General features: G+C 53.9%; 1 protein-coding gene across 1 annotated transcript in view; it reads right to left on the bottom strand.

The window, feature by feature from the left end:
- KIRREL3 (kirre like nephrin family adhesion molecule 3) overlaps nt 1-15,654 on the bottom strand; it is a 406,243-nt gene that overhangs the window by 3,089 nt on the left and 387,500 nt on the right. The window contains exons 11-15 of the mRNA XM_030964890.1: nt 14,407-14,507; nt 14,131-14,329; nt 12,827-12,862; nt 11,219-11,313; nt 5,436-5,660 (exon numbers count right to left, since the gene is read on the bottom strand). Coding sequence (XP_030820750.1) covers nt 5,436-5,660; nt 11,219-11,313; nt 12,827-12,862; nt 14,131-14,329; nt 14,407-14,507 — 656 coding nt within the window. The remainder of the gene's footprint in view (nt 1-5,435; nt 5,661-11,218; nt 11,314-12,826; nt 12,863-14,130; nt 14,330-14,406; nt 14,508-15,654) is intronic.

Below are 15,654 nucleotides of genomic sequence, written 5' to 3'. Positions count from 1 at the left end.
TATTTAAGCCACTGAAGTGATGGTGGGAATGACCCAGGTACTGGGATGCTCCGTGGGGACCCTGGATGTCCCCTGTCCTCTCTGAATTCGGCTGCACCCCGTGGATTTGGGGACTGCAGGGAGTCTCCACATGAGGTCCACAAAGCGCCACCACATCACCGAACCTCCACTCCCCCATTACAGCCGGTCATTAACGTCAACTTTCTGAAAGTCTTACACCGTTAATTAGTGGGCGGTGGGATCCTCGTTAGTGTGATTTCCTCTTCGTCATCACTGAGTCCACACCGGGAAGGGACCGACCTTAACTCAAGTTCACTCCATCACCAGTATTAACGGGGATTATGAAGGGGGAGAGGGAAATAGATGGAAAAAGAGATGTCTGAGGGCCCTGGCATGGGATTCCCCAGTATCGTTCCTGGACGTTTTTCCAGAGCCATCCTTTCTCCAGCCAGGTGACAGCACCAATATGCTCAAGTTCACTCCATCACCAATATTAACGCAGATTATGAAGGAGGTGAGGGAAATAGATGGAAAAAGAGATGTCTGAGAGCCCTGGCATGGGATGCCCCAGTATCATTCCTGGACGTTTTTCCAGAGCCATCCTTTCTCCAGCCAGGTGACAGCACCAGTGTGCTCCGGGCCTGGCCGTGCAGATGGCTGGGGGTACACCCGGCTGTGAGTGCCACCGTTCCCCCTGCCAGGACCTCATCCTGCCTGGCACTGCCAGGCACCAGCAGCCCTCCCCTCCCCAGAACAGCGGGCACTGCAAAGCCCTGCCCGTGTCCGAACCCCGCCGGTGCTCCTGGGTCAGCAGGGATGTGACAAACTGCACCCCTGACTGTCACTGCCCCAGTTTCCCCCACTGCAGAAGGCAGGGACCCCCTCCAGGTGCTGAGGCATCCCCTCTGTACCCCAAAGTACAGAGATAAACAGATTCAGGGAAAATTTCAAACCACAATTTTCAAGCCTGAAGATCCCCTTTTGGCAGTGCTCATGGAGGGAAGCATAAAGAGAGGCTCAGAGCAGGACAGTCTGACAGCATGTAGCATGTTTTAGCAAATACACACCCAGCAAGGCAAAATGCAGCTGACAATAGGGCGAAAAACAGGGGGAAAACTGAGCCCTTGCATGAACAGATGAAATAATTGTGAGTGCACTTTCCCTGGATCAGTGCTCACAGCCACACAGAGCTCCAGGCTGGCAGTGAGTGGGAACATTTTGTGTTTGCAGCCTGTGGGATTAATTTTCAGAGATCTCCTGACCTTCAGATGGGCATGCTATTTGACCCAAGAAGTCTCCTAAAACCCACAGTGTTAACTTTTATTCAAGATGTTGTCCACTCCAGCTCATGGCTGGGGATTTTGGATTCTTCAAAGGATTCCTGTAATCAGTGAGTGACAGGGGCACTGTTCCTTCGTGACCTCAGGTCCCCAGTGACTGTGAAAGATAACTTTAACTGGCAGTGCCGAGCTATGCAGAGCTCTCCCGCGTTTCACGCCACCAAACGAAGCCTCTGAGATGGAGAACCCGACAGGATATTAAATTCTTGGCTTTCATTAGTGGACACAATATGTTTTTTAAAATGCCGCTTCAGGTTCCTGAGTATCCTCCAGACCCGGCGGGCTGGAAGTGCCTCTCCCCGCCTCGCTCCAGGTTTAATTACAATATTTCCGGCTGGTTGGGTAATTGGACGCCACCCGGCAGCACTTGTGCGGGCCAGACGTTACCAGGGTGAGGGATGTTGATGGCGATTCTCGAACAGCGACTTCCTCTGCTCCCAGGGAGGGAACAAGCCCATGAATAAAGAACCCCTCTGGGAATTCCCAGCTCGATGAAGCTTTATCACCTTCAAACACCGGCTGTGGCCTCGATGGGTTGGTGCCCACCACAGGAGAAGCTGCAGCGCCTTGTCCCACCTCTCCCCAAAATCCTGCTTTGGGATGGGCAGGTGCCGCTGGAGGGGCCGGCTGTGAGGGAGGGATGCTCCCCGAGCCTCCCGGGCGAGGCTGGATGTTGTGGAGACGCTGCTCTCTCCAGTTCAGACCCGCTCTGACAGCTCAGGGCTGCCCGTGCTTCCCAGGGTGGGCACATGGAACACGTGCAGAGAAAGGGGCAGACAAAGGGATGCTGTGCCCACTGGGCTGCAGGTAGGAAAGAAAATCACCCAGAATGGAAATTCAGATTCTTTGATTTTTCCTCTTCCACCTCTCTGGAAAAGGTGTCTGGTGCTGATCACCTGTGAAGGCTGTGAACAAACTGGGAACGGGCCTCGGAGCAGAGGGATGGGTTCAAGGAGATAGGAAAAGATAAACCTGTCACTGGATTGATTATTGTGACTGTTCCACTCCAAATATGAACCACAGGTGATGCCTGGGTCTGCCTGGCCACAGTGGGGCACGAATGATCCAGAAGGGAGGAATGATCCAGAGATGGGGATCTCTGTGATGCCCCTGCCTGTCCCTTCTGTCGCTTTGGGATCGTCTCTGACTGCTCATGGCAGTGGGGATGGCTCCTTTGGGATTATCGGCCCCATTTCACAGGTGGGGAGCCGGGAATAAACCCAGCCGTGCTAAGGGAGGAGGAGGCTGTGCCACGCTGGGGCTGACCATCCTCATCATCTTCCTCCTCACAGCTGCCGTGCCCGTGCGATGCGTCCCGCAGGAGGGAGAACGCGGCTGTCGCGGTTTATTTTCCCCAGGATCAAACCCTTTATCAGGATCCTTTGCCTGCAGCCCCTGGCGCTGGCAGCCTTTTCCCTGCCCGTGGGCACCGCCTGGCAGAACAGCTCTCGGAGCAGGGGGTGGGCACGCCGCTGAGGCAATGTGAACATATGCAAATCAGCCAGCGTGACGCGTATCCTAAGGTGTTAATGAGTTTATAGATGCATGAATAATTACTTGTGAAAAGCACGGTGAGCTGCCGAGGTCACAGATGGCTGGAGAATGACAAAACAGCGTTTGTGGGGCCGGAGAGTCCCGCTGGCACCCTGCGCCAGAGCGGGACACCGGGGAAACCGAGCACAAAGGCACAAACACGGCGCTGAGGAGCCTGAAATTCAGCAGGAGCAGCTCAGGCTGTGCTGGAGTCAGGGGCTGCGATGGGGTTAGCATGGAGAGCAGCGAGGGGCTGTTTGCCAGCGTGGCTGCCCCTCGTTAACATCCCCACTAATGATCCCGAGCCCGAGTGCGGCACCGACGCTCCCAGCTGTGATGAACACCGTGAGGGCGAGGTCATCTCACGGGATGGAGATCTCACAGGATGCTCGCAGAAGGGAAATGGGGAAGCAGAGGGAACAACGCTGGTGCTGGGAGGAGAGAGAGCTGGAAAATCCATCCCGGGGTGAGGGGAGGGAGGCGCTGGGCACTGCCCTTCTCCTTCTGCTAAAGAGGTTTCATTGCTCCCCATCAGCAAGGGGAAGTTTTCCACTTGATCCTTCATTTCACTGACAAAGTTGGGACGTTTTATCCGGAACTGTTTGGCATCCAAGGCTGGAGGAGGATGCCCACACCAGCTGTTGGACACACAAGGATGGGGATGAAGGACAGAGGGGGGGTCCCTGCAGACTCTGTGGAGAGAAGGAATTGGGGAGTGTTTCCTGGGAACGTGCTTGCTGAGGGCAGATGAGGCTCTGATCCAGGCAGGGGAGGGGGCTTTGATGCCTTCTCCCTGCAGGTAGGATGTCCCAGCTGTCCCAAACCCTGCCAGCACCAGGGTCAGAGATCATGGACCATCTCTTCCAGCTCCTGAACGGCGCTGATCCAATGATGTCATTTCCAACTGCTGCATTTTCAGGGAAAATGCCTGGATTTGGCCAGGAAAGGGGAAGAATTGTCCTCCTCCAGTCCAGCCAGGCTGTGAGTCTCTGTTGTGTCACATCTGAAAGTGCTCAGCTTTAAGTGTGAACCCTGCTCACACTTACACAGTTCCATTGTGCCGTGACCAAACCACCTCTCACCAGTCTGGCTGATTAACCAGAAGAGCTCCACAACCTCTCCCTCTAAGGCATTTTTTCCCAGCTCCCAAACAAATATTGTCATTTTTTCTGCACCATTTCCACCCTGTCTGAATCCTCATTGCAACGTGCCCAGCACAGCTCAGCTCCCAGCCTCACCAAGGCACAAGCTGATGTGAAATCACTCCCTGGCTCCTGCAAATAACCTAAGAAAGTGCCCGGGATGGCTTCCAAGATCCTGTGCTTGAGCTCCCACCACCATCCTCTTCCTTGATCACTCGGAGTGGTAAATGTTTCCTTCTGCTGAGGCTTCATGTGTGTTTCCAGTTACGGTCTGGAGTGGGATTTGGGATGATCCCAGATGCCCCTGTGGGAGCCAGACCTGGGCTTGGCACTGCTGATCACATAGATGATGTACAGGGTCCCATGGAGAGAAAACTTCTCATTTCCCTTCATCCCAGCAGATTATTCCAAGTCCAACCCCAGCCTCCTCTGTCCTTCCAGCCTTGCAAATCCCACCATGGACTTGCAGATTTCTCAGGGCAAAGCCCTACTGGGAACAAAGGGTCTTGCACAGGAACCCCAGTGGTGCTGGGAGAAGTTGCCAGATCTCCACCTCCTCCTGCCTCATTGTTTGGAGGCTCCCTGGCCGTCTAAATACTCTGGCAATCCTGACAATTTCAGCAAGCAATTCCACCCACTCTACGATGATCAGCCTTGCCTTCCCACCAGGCATTCATGGACCAGCTTTTGCAGGCAGGACATACAAGTGCTGCCCAAAAAATTGAGATTTAGAGCAGGAGAAAACCACCCAGCAGCCTAGAAAGCAACCACTGTCTTCTTCAATCCCTTCCCCCTTTCCCATCTGCTCTTTTATCTCCTTTTTTTTTTTTTTTTTCAGGATTCTTTGCCATTTTTCAGCTTGTATTTGTCAGCAGCAAGTGAAAGCCAAGGCAGAGACAATAGCACACAGAGTGGTGAGGATGCACAAGCTGCGTTTCCCGGATCTCAGCCATCCTCCTCTTGCCCTGCCCGCGTCCGTCGGTCCCCTCGGGTGAAGGCGGTGGCCTCGGGAGGGTGGCAGCTCCCCGGTGTTACAGACCCTGGGGCAGGCTGGCCTCACACCCAGCCCCGTGCTCACCCTGGGCACAGCCTCGCTGGGTGATGAGCTCGTTTTCACCCCGTGCCCGCCCCTCGGGTGTCTCCCTGCCCTCTGCAGCTTCCCAGGTGTGAGGTGGCAAATTTGCTTTGCAATTAGCCCTGCGGGCCGCTGCAATAAACCCCCAGCAGCTCTCCCTCCTCGTTAGCCAAGTTTCACTCGAGGAGTTTTTATGGCGAGAGAACGTGGATCTCGAGAAGAGCATTTTTTGGATGAGCATCTTTGCCTCGAGTGGTTATTAAGGGGCTGACCGACACGTGTCTGGGTTTGTTACCATCAAACCTTACCCGGAGCAATCGCCGGGGGAGGGAAGGAATTCCTTACCATCAGCTGCTTGATGGTCGGGTGCTCCTCCGCCTCCCTGCCCGAGGCCGGCTCCTTGTGCACGATCTCCACGCGGATGTCGTTCTTGGCAGACACCACACCCTTGAGATCTGCGAAAAGAGGGAGATGGACGGGGGGCTCAGTCCGAGCTTCTGCAGGGACATCACTGAGGAATCCCCGCAGCACCTGAGAAAATAAACCCGGCTCAGCGAGCCCAGTGGAGAGCTGGAGGAGCAATATTTGTGTTGCCAGAAGGTATTGGACAGCTCAGACTCTTACAGGAATTCCTTTTGGAGCTCACGGTTGTGAAAAATGCATGAATTTTATGATTGGCTTTTCGCAAATATTAAGATGAATATTGTATGTTTTGTGTTAGAAAGTAATGCTGTATTAACTCTCTTAAGTAGTGTGTTAAATATAGTTTTAGGTTATAAAAAATGTTAAAATAGAAACGATGCTATGTAGGATACTTTTTTAAAGAAAGGACTCGCAGCGAGATAGCAGCCACAGGACACCTGAATCTTCCAGAGAAAAAGAATTGATTGCTCCATTATCAGAAGAAATGAACTTCTTCCCACCTCGAAGGCGCTGTCAGGATTCAGAGGAAGAAGCTGATGATGACCAGACAGAATCCTGTGTTTGAATGGAATTTATGCATCATGGATGAGGTGTATGAATATGCAACAGGCTGTTGTTTTTAAGGGTTAATCCTCTGTTAACTTGAGTCCTTTTTCAGGCTCGTGCTGCCCAGAAAATGTACCTGGATGTCCATAACTCTTGGTCTCTATTGTCTCATATTGTCCTAATTCAAATTGTCCAAATTATTATTACTCTAATTGTATTACTATTTTTATAACCATTTTATTACTATTAAACTTTTAACATTTTAAAACCAAGCGATTGGCGTTTTTCACATGGTGCTGTTACCAGGGGCTGGGCTGTAGCAGAACTGCTCCCACAGGCTGTGAAATCACTGTCCAGCCTGCTGATCCATAGGAAATCCTGCTCCTGAGGGATGGACCAGCTCTGCCCAGGCTCTGGGAACCCCTGAGAAAAGCTTCCCCCAGTCCGGGGTGCGGACAACACATGGGAAAGGCCAAGCAATGAGCACAGACGTAGCCAGGGCCAGTTTTATCATCTCCAGGCAGCCTGGAAATGACAACGAGAGAAGAGAGGAACGTTCCTGGAGAGACTCCCTGCCTTCCCTGAAGGTGTCAGGCGTGCTTTGAACAAGTCACTCCAGCAGGAGGAAACCGCGGAGCAGCGGGAGCAGAGCGGCGGCGCAAAGCCCAGATGAAAAGCAGAGATGGAGGCAAATCTGAGCAGCGAGACCTCAACAGCTTTGAAGCTGTCCCCCGGCCACGGACCTGGCTCTCACCTCGCAGGATGGCTGTGCCAGCCCTCCCAGGCCCAAAAACTGCCTTGAACCACCGGTTTGTCAGATCTACCTCCAGCTGACGGATCCAGCAGCGCCCTGCCAAGCCAGGATTGTGGGGATCAGCCCAGAAAAGGCTGGCCCCCCGGGAGTTTTATCTCTAAACCAAACTGAATGATGCAACTGACACCAGCTCGAAGCTCTGTCCTTGAATTCATCTCTCCCAGCATCCCCTGTCCTCCACAGCCCCCAGACCTCGCCAAGTCTCAGGGCACAAGGCAAAGCCTTTCACTGGGAAGTTCCTGCAGCTTCTTTTTCTAATGTTGTCCTGCTGGGACCACGTTCCTGGTGCTGGAGCCTCTGTCTTTAATCGCAAGGAGATGCTAATCAGTGTCTTGCAGCTCCTCTCTCAGGAGTGTTCCCCCTCAAATAACTCTGGGCCGTTAAGTCACTGAAGATATAACAACAGATGCGCAGTAAATTTTTTTTCTTTTCCAGAGCCTCCAGGCTCGGTGTGTCTGCACCTGGTCCTTTTTTTTTTGCTGCATTTTCCCAAAACATGGTCAGGAATTGCTGTTAGTTGTGGTCAGTGGCTGGGGCAGGAGATTCCTTCTCCAGAGTTACTCTGGGTCACTGTGTCCCCCCGACACAACAGTGCCTGCAGCCTGCACCAGGCTGTTGTTATAAATGATGGCACAACGCTCCAGTATTTGTCTTGGGAGAGGAATCTGCAGTCATCCTGGCAGGAAATGAGTCCTTCTCCTGCTATCCAAGTGCTCTGTCAATCCCATCATTCCTGAGCTGATCTCTGTAATAACTCTGCGCATCGCACATCACTAACAGTGATGAAATTCCTTTCCTCACCTTTCAGCCTGGTGTTCCCACCCTCCTGCCACCAGAGACAGTGGGCACAGCATTCAGTTGGCATCAGCACCTCAAAACTGGGGTGAAAGTCCATCCACCTGGCACATCCAAGTCCTTCCCTGCAGGGTTCTGCACCCTGAGTGTCACTGGGCTCTGGTGCAGCTGCTGGTGCTCCCAATTCCCCCAAACCCAAGGAGAGATTGTTTTGGCAACTTCCAGTGGCTTTTGGAGCCAGGTGAAGGGGAACTGAGTGGCCCCATGCATGGAACTCAGGCTGGGGAATCCCACCTGCACTCTGGATTTGCTGCTGTCCCCAGCTGGGTCTGCCTCTTCCCTTCCCATAAGGTTTTGGGAAGGGAAGGGAGATCAGGGCAGGGATCTTCACTGATCTCTTGGGTGACCTTGTGATGGTGTTCACAGGGATCCCAGGAAGAGAGAAGAGATGAGGATCTTGACTCCATGTTTAGAAGGCTTGGTTTATTATTTTATGATATATATATATTATATTAAAACTATACTAAAAGAGTAGAAGAAAGGATTTCATCAGAAGGCTAGCAAGCAAGAATGGAATGATAACAAAATCCTGTGACTGAGACAGTCTGGACAGCTGGATGGTGATTGGCCATTAATTAGAAACAACTACATGAGACCAATCACAGATGCATCTGTTGCATTCCACAGCAGCAGATAACCATTGTTTACATTTTGTTCTTGAGGCCTCTCAGCTTCTCAGGAGAAAAATCCTAAGGAAAGGGATTTTTCAGAAAATGTCCTGGCTACATGATCTCTTACTTACTCTGATCCCAAAGTGAAGTGGCAAGGAAGCCTTGTAGGGAGCACAGGGACCCCTGCCCTGGCCTGGGGAGGCTGCTGAGCTCTCCCCAGGGAATCACACGGCCAGGGGAGCAGCAGAGCAGGGAACACTCCCCCACCCAGCAGCCTCTGGTGTATTGGAGACCCAAAAACATTTTCTAAACAGGGTAGCACCAGAAACACAGAGAAAAGGGACTTCTAACCCTGCCACCATGTCCTCAGTGCCTTCTTTCCACAACCTATCCTCCTAACCCAGGTGAGGAAAATGCTTCTTTTTCCTGATTTACCAATAGGATAAATAACACAAGGCATTTGGCTGGGATAGTCTTGTCCCCTCTTGGCTTTCCCCTTGAAGAGCATCCCATCCTTGCATGCCTCCAGCTTGTGAGGGTCTAAATCCTGGCGTTTCCACCAGATCTGGGATCTGTTGTCATGGCATTCCTGCGAAATTGTGCGTCCTGTAAAGAGCCCTGCACCATCTGGTTCCATCAAACAAGAGGGAAATAATGAACCACACGCTCTCAGTTCCTCTGAAGGATGTGGCATGGGGAAAAAACTGCTCATGGACACGGGAGCACAGCTTGGCCCTGCTTCCTTCAGGTGCTTGCATTGTCTCTTGCTGCCAAATGACATCAAACTGGCCTGGTCTTGGGTGCTGTCCATCAGCAATCCTTCCCCAAAAAGCAAGATAAATGACTTCCCCTGTTTAATTCATTAATTCTTGCTAATGGAGGCTGCAGGAGTTCAAAAAAAAAAAAAAAAAGGGATAAAACAGGGAGAGGCATCATTATCACACTGAAAATTAAACACATTTCTGCACTGGGGGGTCGTGTGTCCTTACTGAATCCAGGAGCAGCCTGGTATCTTTGATGGCTTTGTAAACCATCAAGGGGGGAAAAATAAAAGAACAACAACTGGGTTTTCTGGCACCCACGTGAGGAGTTTGGCATCCCGGAATCCGCACCACGCGTCTCGCGCGCCGGGAGCAGCGCCAAGGATCTCCTCCTCTCCCCAGAGGCTTGGAATGCTCCAGACAACCACACTCTTCTCCCTGCTGCTTTGGTGGCTTTTCACGGAGCCAACAATCCTCCTTTAATTTCCCGGTGTCTTTTTAATGAGGCCAGACAATGCTGCGCTGCTTCCCTCTCCTCCTGTACCTGTGTCTCTAATGTCACTTCAGCTTCTCTTCCCACTGCAGCCAGACTCCAGAATGCACAAGTCCCATGAAAACCCCTCTGCTGGCTGCCATTCCTACCAGGAATATGCATGTCAGGAAAATTGGAATTAAAACAGAAGCAGAACTGTGGAGGGCTTTTAAGCACCGATGTGGCATAGTAAGGATGCTTCTCCCTCTTATACCTCAGGATTCCTCCAAGGGAGAGATTAAGAGGTCCCCTGCACACCCCCTGAGCTGCTAACAGGGATCAGCAGTTACCCTGGCATGTCTTCCATACACCCTTCCCTTTTCCCACAGGGCGGCTGTTTGCAGCAAACACTTGGTAGACCGACAGGAGAATGAGCTTGTGCAGAGAAGTAAATTCAGTAAATTGTGTTGGTTAATTCAAGCTCTGATTTCTCCCTGCTCCACTCAATTCACCTTCTCCCCAGACTTCTCCCCCCAGCCCTTCCAAAGGGTGCAGCAAGGTGGGGGTGGCTGTTGCGTTGCGATTTCAGGGTTTACCCCAGAACCTCGGGTCCCTCCCCTGAAGATTCCCTCCCAGCTGTGTCAGTCCCCTCTCCTTTCCCCTCCCTGACCCCTCCCAGCACTGTCTGTCAGTCCTGGCATTCCAGAAGGGCACTGAGTGATTGGCAGATCCAAAGGATGCCCTCTACCCCTGGGGGGCATTGGGCCATCCAGGTGTCCTTTGTCCCTTTGTCCCTCCCCTCCTGTCCCTGCTTGGTGGCTCCCGACCCCTTCCCTGCCCCTCTCCCCGGGGTTCAAAGGAGCAGCAGCCACGGGCTCAGGGAGTTCTGTTGGAGCTGGTGCTGCATTCAGAGGCCTGTGGGCCAGAATAAAGCTCTGGATCCAAACCCTCCATCAGAACCGACTCCTTTCCTTCACCATCGCCTTAAAGCTTCTCTGGCAGAGGGAAACCTGAGGAGCAGCCCCTGTTATGGGGGAAGCTCCATCCCAGCACCACCAGAGCTCCTGCAGGCCTGGACTTGTCCCCATGGGCCCAGCTGCAGCACCCAGCCAGCCCAAAGTGTCTGTGGGGTGAAACACCACACACCCAGCCAGCCAAAAGTGTCTGTGGGGTGAAACACCACACACCCAGCCAGCCCAAAGTGTCTGTGGGGTGAAACACCACACACCAGCCAGCCCAAAGTGTCTGTGGGTGAAACACCACACACCAGCCAGCCAAAAGTGTCTGTGGGGTGAAACACCACACACCCATAGAGCCAAAAGTGTCTGTGGGTGAAACACCACACACCAGCCAGCCCAAAGTGTCTGTGGGGTGAAACACACACAGCCAGCCAAAAGTGGGTAAACACCACACACCAGCCCAAAGTGTCTGTGGGGTGAAACACCACACACCCACCAGCCAGCCAAAAGTGTCTGTGGGGTGAAACACCACACCACCAGCCAGCCCAAAGTGTCTGTGGGGTGAAACACACAACCAGCCGCTGTTTGGGTCACACAGAGCCAGAAAGCTCAGGCATCCCGTACACAATAGTGACATCAAGGGGAACACCGGAGAGGGGCGATACATCAAGGGGTGGCCCTTAGCACCTGGGAGCGGCAAGCAGCGATGGTGGCCATCAGCACCAGGAGCGCCACGCCGGCCCCCACGGCCACCCCGATGATCACCGCCATGGGCACCGACTCTGCAAGAGCAAGGAGAGCAAGCGTGAAGCGGGCTGAAGGTCACAGAGGGGCCTTTTCCCCCAGGGACCCACCCCTGGCTGCTGGCAGGAGGCTCAGAGATGAGCCCAGGGAAGGTTTTGGGGCCTCCTTCCCTGCTCCCCCATCCCTGCGCGGTGATGTCGGCACGGGCTGCCCGTGGGATGCTGCAGTTTGTACAACCCTCCTCGTTCTGTGCCTCAGTTTACCCTGGGAGGAGAGGGCGGAGCCAGAGGAGCAGATTAGCAACTGCTCTTGTTAGTGCCCTGCGGGTTAATGAATGAGCTTCTCTAAAGGATGAAGTGCAAAAGAAGACTGTGTGTTAGTATTATAAAGAAAGAGAAATGGCATCCGAGCAGGCTGATGGATGACTTAACCCAAGTCATCATTCACAGCCCCTCCCTATTTTATATCCCAATTCCCTGCGTTCTCCTGTGTCACATGTCACTCCAGCTGGGCCACTGGTGACACGACTCAAGTGGCACTGAACCAATCCATCACAAACCTCTGGGAGTGCCCAGCTGGGGAAAAGGCAAATCCCCTCAGTCCTCTGCAGGACAGGGGCTGCAGCTGGGTCCAGCTGCCCCAGGAAGCTCACCCTAAAATCAGCATCCTCCAACCCAGCAGCTGGGCCATGGCACAAAGAAATGAGGACTTTCTGAGGCCACCGGCTAGGCAGTGCTCCTGCCAACAGTGACAGCTCCTCATGGGATTTTTTTGTCTTCCAAGGGGAGAATGGAGCTGGAGAGACAGGAGCCTGGGGGCCCTGGGAGGGCTGGCTGGCTCTCAGCTCTGGGGAATGGGAGAGCTCAGAGAGAAGCAGGAGGTGATGGGGATGAAGAGGATGAAGAACTATGCAGGGAATAGGGTGGGGAAAATGTCCAGGGCTCTCCTGGGCTGGGATAAAGGTAACTACAAAGGGGCAATGACAGAATGGCGGGGATAGGAAACTCTCCTGTAGGGCTGGGTGAGCTGAGGGAGGGGCAGATTGCTGGCTCCCCCAGGAATTCTGCTCGGGGCACAGGATGAGAAACCACAAGGGCAGCACCTTCTGCAGATCTGCCCCAAGATCCATCCAAACCTGCTCTGGTGCTAATGGATGCTGCCCATCACTCTCCCACTATGCTGCACCAAGCTGATGTCTGCAGATGACCCTGGAAACGTGTACTTTCCCCTCTTTGTTTTTGTGCCAAAGTACCACTCTGTGGGACTTCTGCAACATTTTAAACACGGCTGAGTAACAGCATCCCCCTTCCAGTGCCTGGGGAGCTGGGGCAGAGAAAGTGCTGGTTTCCAGAGTGGGTCAGTGGCACAGGGGGCCTGGACCACTCCAGCTTCCCAGTCCTGCCCCTGTCACTGCCCTGCAGCTTCCCTGCAGCCCTTCCTGCCCTGCCTGCCCTGGGGAAAGCTGCCGGGCCAGGAGGAGGACGCTGGGCCCTCAGGTGTGGTGGTGGCTGGGGACAATTCACGTTCACCGTCAGCTCATGATTTCCATACCTGCTTGAATACCAGCTCCTGATTTCATTTCCGTACCTGTTTGAAAATAAAGCAAGTGTCCACAGCCTTGCACAGCCCACGCGCCCACCGCCGCCTTCCTGAGCGCTCAGCCCTCTGCTCTGCTCTGCCTGCTCTGGGGCTGGAGGGGACCCTGCAGTGTCCCCTGTGCCACCCTGCAGTGTCCCCTGACCTGGGCAGGGCTGTCCCCTGTGCCACCCTGCAGTGTCCCTTAATCTGGGCAGGGCTGTCCCCTGTGCCACTCTGGCCTGGTCTGTGCAGGGCTGTCCCCTGTGCCACCCTGCAGTGTCCCCTATGTCACCCTGCGGTGTCCCCTGTGTCACCCTGCGGTGTCCCCTGTGCCACCCTGCGGTGTCCCCTGCCCAGGGCAGGGCTGTCCCCTGTGCCACCCTGTCCCGAGCAGGGCTGTCCCCCCTGGTGGCCCTGCAGGGACGCTGGGTGTGAGCTCGGCTGCCCGGCCCCCTCCGCTGCCCAGCGCTGCCGCTGGCTGGCAGACGACCTGGAAAAACCACTGGCTCTGTTTGCATTGGAAGAAGCCCAAGGCTAATTTTAAGGGGTTCATTTAGCTCTGATTTAATCTGGACGCCAGCCTTGCCTATAAATCACAGCTTAATGAGAACAATCCACCTGCCTGCCCTGGCATTTAATAAAATAGAGGAGAACTGGAGTTCCTCCAGGAGCTAAGCATTCCTCACACAAGCCATCCCCTTCCCCTGCTGTGGAGAGCCCCGAGAGTGGAATTTCCCTGGCCATCCCCTGGGAATTGCTGGGTGTGCGAGCCCAGCCCTGTGGGACATGCTGGCATTGTGGCTGGTGGCCAGCATGGAGAGTTGCCACCAGTGCAAACCCTTTCCTCTGCTCACTCCCATCACTGCGGAGCAGGGGGGTCTGCTGGGAGCAGCCACTCCTGAGTCTCCAAGGCTGTAAATGATCCTCCAGCTTGGGCAGCGACATCCCCTTGTACTGTGGGACAGGGAGTAAGGGGTGCAGGATCAGCCCGTGCCCTCCAGCTTTAGCAGGACAGGTACAATCAGCAATACCTTACCAAGCAGAGACTTTACAGGCCATGTCCCTGCTCCTGCCCCTTTACCAAGATCATGTGCCCTAAGGATGCAATCCTGCAGCTAGCACAGCTGGAGCCTCGTCACTGTCCTTCCTAAATTCCTCTGGCATCCCAAGAGCTCTCTGAGCACCTCCTGCCTCTCACAGCATGTCCCCACTCTCAGAGCCCAGCCAGGTGCTAATGCCCGCTGCCCCCAGCCCCAGCAGCCCCCAGCAGTGCCCACCTTGCTCCTTGAGCCGGATGATCTCCGTGTCGGAGCCGAAGCTGTTCCAGGCCGTGCAGTTGTAGATGGTTTGGAAATCGGCACGGACGATGTTGCTGATGGTCAGCGTGGAGATCACCCCCTCATCTGTGCTCACCGTCTCCACCGTGTAGCGCCCTGAAGTCCCAGATTCCAGAACGTTCTCCTTCCAGGACCAAGCCTGCCAAGAGAGAGAGGGGTGAGCCTGGAGCAGCCCGAGGTGTTGCAGGCGCCCTCTGTGCCCAGGGTGATACTCACGATGCGGTCTGGTGGCGGAGTGCTGCGGATGAAGCACTTGATCTGTCCCTTCTGGCCGTGCAGGGCGTGCTGGGTCTGCGTGCTGGAGATGATGGGGGGCCCTGTGGGGACAGGAGAGGCTGCTGGCACCCCATGGGATTGCTGGGGATGGGGGGTGTTAGGGGAGCCCCGAACGGGTATTGGGGTCCATCTCTGAAGGGCAGGGATGGAGAAACAGCCCCATCTCCTCCTGTGGTGGAGAACACTGAGTGGGTTTTTGCAAAGCCCTCACAGAGCACCAGGGTCCCCGACCTCTGTACCCCCATCCCTGGTGTAAAGGGTCCTTCTCCCATCTCCTTGGGCAGCCTGGCCTCTGAGAAGGGCTGTTTGCTGCAGGAGCAAAGCAGGATCCCATCCCACCTGCTGTTCCTCTTCTGTGCCCTCACAGATTCATTAGCAACCATTAAACTAATTGCTCTCTAGTGTGACCGTGTTCACAGGGGTCTGAGGATGAGGGAAGAGACGAGGATCTGACTCCATGTTTCAGAAGGCTTGATTTATTATTTTATGATATATATTATATTAGAACTATACTAAAAGAATAGAAGAAAGGATTTCATCAGAAGGCTAGCTGAGAATAGAAAAAGAAGGAATGAATAGCAAAGGCTTGTGGCAAAGAGTCTGAGACATCTGGGCTGTGATTGGCCATTAATTAGAAACAACCACATGGACCAATCACAGATGCACCTGTTGCATTTCACAGCAGCAGATAACCATTGTTTACATTTTGTTCTTGAGGCCTCTCAGCTTCTCAGGAGGAAAAATCCTAAGGAAAGGATTTTTCATAAAAGATGTCTGTGACACTCCAGGGCATTAAGGAAGATGTGGTGGAAGAGTTTCTGCTGGAAAACTTTGACACCCATCAGCTGGGCTCTCCTGGGCCATGTGGGTCATGAAAGGAGCTGAGGAGAAAGGGTAGGAAAGGCTCTTCCTGAGCCAAACACCAGCTTGGGATGGGAGATGTCCTTGTCCTGCCTTGGAGAGCATCCTGTGCTTGGGAGAAAAGGGATGGGAGAGGAGAGCATGTGGTGTGTCCCTCACTCTTCTAACAGCCCTGGTGGCCCCAGGGGAGCAGCACAAGAGCTGGGATCCTAATTGCTGTTTATTAACCTCCTTAATTAAAGCAGATTTGTATTTCCATGAGTGGTTTGCTGCTGGCAGAAAAGAAAAACAACAGGAACAACTGGGCTGCAGGGCAGGGAGAGAGGG

Source organism: Camarhynchus parvulus, chromosome 24, assembly GCF_901933205.1.
Source record: "Camarhynchus parvulus chromosome 24, STF_HiC, whole genome shotgun sequence".
NCBI lineage: Eukaryota > Metazoa > Chordata > Aves > Passeriformes > Thraupidae > Camarhynchus > Camarhynchus parvulus.
The sequence above is the reverse complement of the archived record's forward strand: the minus strand, read 5'-3'. Positions and strand labels throughout refer to the sequence as shown.